We start from the raw sequence: 7,277 nt of genomic DNA on the forward strand, positions 1-7,277 counted from the left end.
GACGGGCTGCGGCGTTCTGGATGAGTTGTAGGGGTTTAATGGCACAGGCAGGGAGCCCAGCCAACAGCGAGTTGCAGTAATCCAGACGGGAGATGACAAGTGCCTGGATTAGGACCTGCGCCGCTTCCTGTGTGAGGCAGGGTCGTACTCTGTGGATGTTGTAGAGCATGAACCTACAGGAACGGGCCACCGCCATGATGTTAGTTGAGAACAACAGGGTGTTGTCCAGGATCACGCCAAGGTTCTTAGCGCTCTGGGAGGAGGACACAATGGAGTTGTCAAACGTGATGGCGAGATCATGGAACGGGCAGTCCTTCCCCGGGAGGAAGAGCAGCTCCGTCTTGTCGAGGTTCAGCTTGAGGTGGTGATCCGTCATCCACACTGATATGTCTGCCAGACATGCAGAGATGCGATTCGCCACCTGGTCATCAGAAGGGGGAAAGGAGAAGATTAATTGTGTGTCGTCTGCATAGCAATGATAGGAGAGACCATGTGAGGTTATGACAGAGCCAAGTGACTTGGTGTATAGCGAGAATAGGAGAGGGCCTAGAACAGAGCCCTGGGGGACCCCAGTGGTGAGAGCGCGTGGCGAGGAGACAGATTCTCGCCACGCCACCTGGTAGGAGCGACCTGTCAGGTAGGACGCAATCCAAGCGTGGGCCGCGCCGGAGATGCCCAACCCGGAGAGGGTGGAGAGGAGGATCTGATGGTTCACAGTATCGAAGGCAGCCGATAGGTCTAGAAGGATGAGAGCAGAGGAGAGAGAGTTAGCTTTAGCAGTGCGGAGCGCCTCTGTGATACAGAGAAGAGCAGTCTCAGTTGAATGACTAGTCTTGAAACCTGACTGATTTGGATCAAGAAGGTCATTCTGAGAGAGATAGCGGGAGAGCTGGCCAAGGACGGCACGTTCAAGAGTTTTGGAGAGAAAAGAAAGAAGGGATACTGGTCTGTAGTTGTTGACATCGGAGGGGTCGATTGTAGGTTTTTTCAGAAGGGGTGCAACTCTCGCTCTCTTGAAGACGGAAGGGACGTAGCCAGCGGTCAGGGATGAGTTGATGAGCGAGGTGAGGTAAGGGAGAAGGTCTCCGGAAATGGTCTGGAGAAGAGAGGAGGGGATAGGGTCAAGCGGGCAGGTTGTTGGGCGGCCGGCCGTCACAAGAAGCGAGATTTCATCTGGAGAGAGAGGGGAGAAAGAGGTCAGAGCACAGGGTAGGGCAGTGTGAGCAGAACCAGCGGTGTCGTTTGACTTAGCAAACGAGGATCGGATGTCGTCGACCTTCTTTTCAAAATGGTTGACGAAGTCATCTGCAGAGAGGGAGGAGGGGGGGGAGGAGGATTCAGGTAGGAGGAGAAGGTGGCAAAGAGCTTCCTAGGGTTAGAGGCAGATGCTTGGAATTTAGAGTGGTAGAAAGTGGCTTTAGCAGCAGAGACAGAGGAGGAAAATGTAGAGAGGAGGGAGTGAAAGGATGCCAGGTCCGCAGGGAGGCGAGTTTTCCTCCATTTCCGCTCGGCTGCCCGGAGCACTGTTCTGTGAGCTAGCAAGGAGTCGTCAAGCCACGGAGCGGGAGGGGAGGACCGAGCCGGCCTGGAGGATAGGGGACATAGAGAGTCAAAGGATGCAGAAAGGGAAGAGAGGAGGGTTGAGGAGGCAGAATCAGGAGATAGGTTGGAGAAGGTTTGAGCAGAGGGAAGAGATGATAGGATGGAAGAGGAGAGAGTAGCGGGGGAGAGAGAGCGAAGGTTGGGACGGCGCGATACCATCTGAGTAGGGGCAGTGTGGGAAGTGTTGGATGAGAGCGAGAGGGAAAAGGATACAAGGTAGTGGTCGGAGACTTGGAGGGGAGTTGCAATGAGGTTAGTGGAAGAACAGCATCTAGTAAAGATGAGGTCGAGCGTATTGCCTGCCTTGTGAGTAGGGGGGGAAGGTGAGAGGGTGAGGTCAAAAGAGGAGAGGAGTGGAAAGAAGGAGGCAGAGAGGAATGAGTCAAAGGTAGACGTGGGGAGGTTAAAGTCGCCCAGGACTGTGAGAGGTGAGCCGTCCTCAGGAAAGGAGCTTATCAAGGCATCAAGCTCATTGATGAACTCTCCGAGGGAACCTGGAGGGCGATAAATGATAAGGATGTTAAGCTTGAAAGGGCTGGAATTCCATGACAGCATGGAATTCAAAGGAGGCGATAGACAGATGGGTAAGGGGAGAAAGAGAGAATGACCACTTGGGAGAGATGAGGATCCCGGTGCCACCACCCCGCTGACCAGAAGCTCTCGGGGTGTGCGAGAACACGTGGGCGGACGAAGAGAGAGCAGTGGGAGTAGCAGTGTTATCTGTGGTGATCCATGTTTCCGTCAGTGCCAAGAAGTCGAGGGACTGGAGGGAGGCATAGGCTGAGATGAACTCTGCCTTGTTGGCCGCAGATCGGCAGTTCCAGAGGCTACCGGAGACCTGGAACTCCACGTGGGTCGTGCGCGCTGGGACCACCAGATTAGGTTGGCCGCGGCCACGCGGTGTGGAGCGTTTGTATGGTCTGTGCAGAGAGGAGAGAACAGGGATAGATAGACACATAGTTGACAGGCTACAGAAGAGGCTACGCTAATGCAAAGGAAATTGGAATGACAAGTGGACTACACGTCTCAAATGTTCAGAAAGTTAAGCTTACGTAGCAAGAATCTTATTGACTAAAATGATTGAAATGATACAGTACTGCTGGAGTAGGCTAGCTGGCAGTGGCTGCGTTGTTGACACTACACTAATCAAGTCGTTCCGTCGAGTGTAATAGTTTCTACAGTGCTGCTATTCGGGGGCTAGCTGGCTAGCTAGCAGTGTTGATTACGTTACGTTACGTTAAAAGAACGACAATAGCTGGCTAGCTAACCTAGAGAATCGCTCTAGACTACACAATTGTCTTAGATACAAAGACGGCTATGTAGCTAGCTAGCTACGATCTAGTAGTATTGTTGAATGCAAAGACACCCATGTAAGTCATGGTATATGGCAAAAGTGTAATAATAACTTTTATAACATCTTTCTTTAATCCGTATCCCAGCACATTGTTTGTCTGAATTCATATATTTGCATTAAACTTATGATCCTTCTGCAGCATTGAAACGCCTGAACCTTCACACATCAAGCAAATCGGGCCCCTTTGAGGCAGTCGACACCCAGTCCAACACCCGTATTATCTGGCGGGCCCATGGGATACCTATACGGACAAGCAAGACCCCCTGGGCTGACCTTCACTACATCGCCAGGGAGGTGGAGGGTATGGCAGGGGGTGCACACTCTGTAGTGGTCTTCACCATCTGGGCTCATTTCACCACGTACCCACTGGCTATGTACGCACACCGTCTGGTCGTCATCCGCAGGGCTGTGGCGTCGCTCCTTAGTCGATCTCCCACTACTCTGGTAGTGATCAAGTCAGCCAACACGGGCTACAAGGATGTGTATGGCAGCGACTGGCTCTCCTGGCAGCTCGACATGGCACTCAGGGAAATATTCAGGGACTTGCCAGTGGTCCTCATCGACGTTTGGCAGATGACCTCCTGCCACTATTCTCCGGACAACATTCACCCGCCCTCTGTGGTGATCCAAAATGAAGTGGATCTCTTCCTGTCCTTTGTTTGTCCACAGTGAAAAATGTTGTAGTCATGCCTGTAATAACATTGTGCCTTCCTGTATACAAAATGCTGTCTCCGAAAGGAATCTACAGTATATTGGAAAGGGGATTTTAATTTTTGGAAAATAATTCCTTTAAAAACTTTGCCTTATTCAAAATGAATGTAAAGCTTTTCTAACTGGCCTTATTTTAAAATAAAAAACTACTTTAACTTTGAACACTTGTCAAAACTATGGCAAACCACAGAGCTCAAAGTTTTCTTTACAACCAAAATCCCCTCAACCTTTATCATTTCTGTTTCTCACACATTTCTGAGAATAGCATAACTATTAATATCCACAGAGAATCGATTCAAGAGAAGTGCTGATACCCAGTGCTCCTAGTTGTATTTTAAGCATTTAATGAGATTTTAATTTAAATTTTATTTAATAGATTATTATTGACACTTACTACAGATTATGTGAATTTACTTTTAAATACATTATGTGCAATTGAGAAGGACACATGAGATTTGCAGTAAGAAACTCGTTGCAGGTTTTGAAAATCAGTGTTTTACTTTTAATCTTACCCAGTGATGTCACGAATACCTTTTATTTTTATCCACAGATTATAGAAAAGTGACACAATCTATTGTTTGTTTACTCAGTACTTTGTTGAAGCACCTTTGGCACTGATTAGTCTTAAATATTCTTGGGTATGGCGCTACAAGCTTGGCACACCTGTATTTGGGGATTTTCTCCCAATCTTCTCTGCAGAGCCTCTCAAGCTCTTGTCAGGTTGAATAGGGACCAGTTCTTATTCTCTAATAAGAGTCCCTCAACTTAAACATTCAACAGGAAGGAACTTTTATTAAAAACAAGAACAGTTTCTATGTCTTGGCTTGTCTTTGTCAATAATTTTTCTTCTAAGCAACCACACATGGACAACACAACATGGACTTGTTTGTGGTCAAATAAAGGCAGTTCCTTAAAAGTTTGGCTGCAACCATTTTTGACTGTTATCTTTCTCAGCAGACAACTTCCTCTGTACGCCAAAGAGAAATTGTTTGTTTAACGGCCCAATATATTTGGTACAAAAACTCCACAAAGCAGTGGTGTAAAGTACTTAAGGAGAAATGCTTTAAAGTACAACTTCAGTAATTTTGGAAGTTACTTAGACGTTTGGCGACAACTATTTTTGATGGTTTTCTTTCTCACTCCTTCCTTTTCTTTCTCACTTTCTCAGACCACTTCCTCTGTATGCCAAAGAGAATGTTTGTTTAAAGGCCCAATATCTTTGGTACAAAAACTCCACAAAGCAGTGGTGTAAAGTACTTAAGGAGTAATGCTTTAAAGTATTACTCTTCATTGTAATCTGAGGGCTGATATAAATACTATGCATGCCAGTCTCTCTTGGTTAAGGGTTGAGAGACTGACTGCATCTCTTCTTCTTTTTATAAGAAAATGAATGTGTTGAAAATCACAAATTGTTTGCATAGCCAACTTACACACAGCTCTGACACACACACTTTACCCACCAGACATGCCACCAGGGGTCTTTTCACAGTTCCCAGGTCCAGAACAAATTCAATAAAGCGTAGAGTATTATATAGAACCACTATTGCATGGAACTCCCTTCCATCTCATATTGCTCAAGTGAACAGCAAACCTTGTGTCAAAAACCAGATAAAGCAATACCTCGCGGCACAACGCCTCTCCCCCTATTTGACCTAGATTGTGTGTGTATGTATTGATATGTAGGCTACGTGTGCCTTTGGTATAAATTAATTATGTAGTTCTGTTCTTGAGCTGTTCTTGTCTATTAATGTTCTGTATTATGTCATGTTTCATGTTTTGTGTGGACCCCAAGAAGAGTAGCTGCTGCTTTTGCATCAACTAATGGGGATCCTATTAAAATCCCAAAATGCCAATGCAGCCATTTTTATCTCAATATCAAATAATTTCTGGATAACAATTAATCCTGTGATTAAAAAAATTACATCTGAACAATGAGCAATTTTTCAAGCAATAATTTTGCTCTGACTTTCAAATAGCATCTTACATACACTAAAAGGGTGTTATCATAATTGTCGCAGTAAATCACTGGGCCTTTAAATGAATACCATGGTCTTAGCTTGTCTTAACATATTAGATTATAGTGATAGGGGAAGAATCTATACAGTTGCATTTCATAATATTATTTTGACGATATATCATATCGTATCGTTTTGACTATCGCAATATTATTTTTGCGCTGTTGGCTATACCTGCACCAAAGCTCCAGTATTTTGCCTTCATAGTTTGTTCTCCATCTTCTTTTTAAATAGGGAGACAATTTGTTTTCAGCACTTTTATTTCCAATACTGATCAAAAAACAGTTTTCTCATGGCTCTTGTCCCTCTGGTATCAGGATAAATATGACAATGAGTCACCGATTTTATGCTATGTATTTTTTATTAGCTAAGCAATGTGCAATGTGCCTCCCCCAACTCATTGCACAGGTCCTGTCTTCATGTTATTCTGTATTTTTCCATCATGAGAAAGGCCATGGCCCTGAAACTGTTAACAATGTCTCAAGTCAGCTATGTTGCATAACACATACATCCACACAGGCTAATTTTATTTTATGTTAAAGGGTCAGTGTACATTTATCACAGTTGTGTGTGTGTATCTTTTGGCAGGGTATTTAAGAAATATTTTGGGGAGACAATTTGGAGAAACACGAATGTAAGACATGAAACATCCAGACAAATTATTTGAGTTTGAGGGGATTATCATAATTATTAGGTTTTGTTTTTGTAGTAAATGTTTTTTGGATTAAGGGGATTTCCATGTTCCGAGAGACATGATATCTTACACTCACATATGAAATATTATATGTTTTTATTTTCTGAGTCTTAATTAAATAGGTGAAATCTTTTGATAAAGGAATGTTGTTTAATATAGTAAGGAACACTTCTTTGGAGGGGTGGTATGTGTAGTATCTGGGATCTACATCTGTTTATATTAGTTACGGTGCTGTTACTACGCAGTAATGCATTACGGCAGTGTTACGTTACTACACCTAATAGGAAATGCACATGCTCACTGGGGTGCTGGGAACTGTAGAGCACGAGGGGTTTTGACTAAACGAAAACTAACTGTACTCCCGTCTCCTGCCTGGTCATTTCTCCACAACACAAATATTACAGTGGCGATGAGGTGATTAAACTACATAAACGGACATTGCTTGAAGGGAAGAATGTTGCGTGAGTAATGAAACTCAAAATAATTATCTAATTCGTCAGTTATTTTTTATTTTCTTTCACCAATATAGAAGGCTAACCACTGCTAGCACTGCTAGTACAGTATTCAGGAGCTGCCAAGTAGCAAGACTATTGGAGTCCAGAATAACGACACTGCCCTCTGGTGGTTAAATAAATACAAAACTGTCATTGAACCCATTGAAATTAGGCGATCTCAGTGGAGAAATATTGTCAAGAAAAAAAAAAAGAAGGAACATAACACGGTGTGTACATTATTACAAATGAGTGCAGTGAATGAAGTAATTGCAGAAACTTCTGAAGTGAAGAATTAGATGAAAATTCAGAAAATTAAGGAATACGAGCATCACCACCCTGGATGGTTCCGACCTTGAATATGTGGACATCTATAAGTACCTAGGTGTCTGGCTAGACTGTAAACTCTC

General features: G+C 44.2%; 1 protein-coding gene across 5 annotated transcripts in view; it reads left to right on the top strand.

The window, feature by feature from the left end:
• Positions 1–6,734, top strand: part of LOC135526567 (NXPE family member 3-like) — a 32,916-nt gene extending 26,182 nt beyond the window's left edge. For all 5 annotated transcript variants that reach the window (XM_064955065.1, XM_064955064.1, XM_064955062.1 and 2 more), the window contains one exon: positions 3,096–6,734. In XM_064955065.1, coding sequence (XP_064811137.1) covers positions 3,096–3,628 — 533 coding nt within the window. In that variant the 3' untranslated portion in view covers positions 3,629–6,734. The remainder of the gene's footprint in view (positions 1–3,095) is intronic.
• The last annotated feature ends 543 nt before the right edge of the window (positions 6,735–7,277 follow it).

The sequence above is a fragment of the Oncorhynchus masou genome, chromosome 32 (assembly GCF_036934945.1).
Source record: "Oncorhynchus masou masou isolate Uvic2021 chromosome 32, UVic_Omas_1.1, whole genome shotgun sequence".
NCBI classification, from domain to species: domain Eukaryota; kingdom Metazoa; phylum Chordata; class Actinopteri; order Salmoniformes; family Salmonidae; genus Oncorhynchus; species Oncorhynchus masou.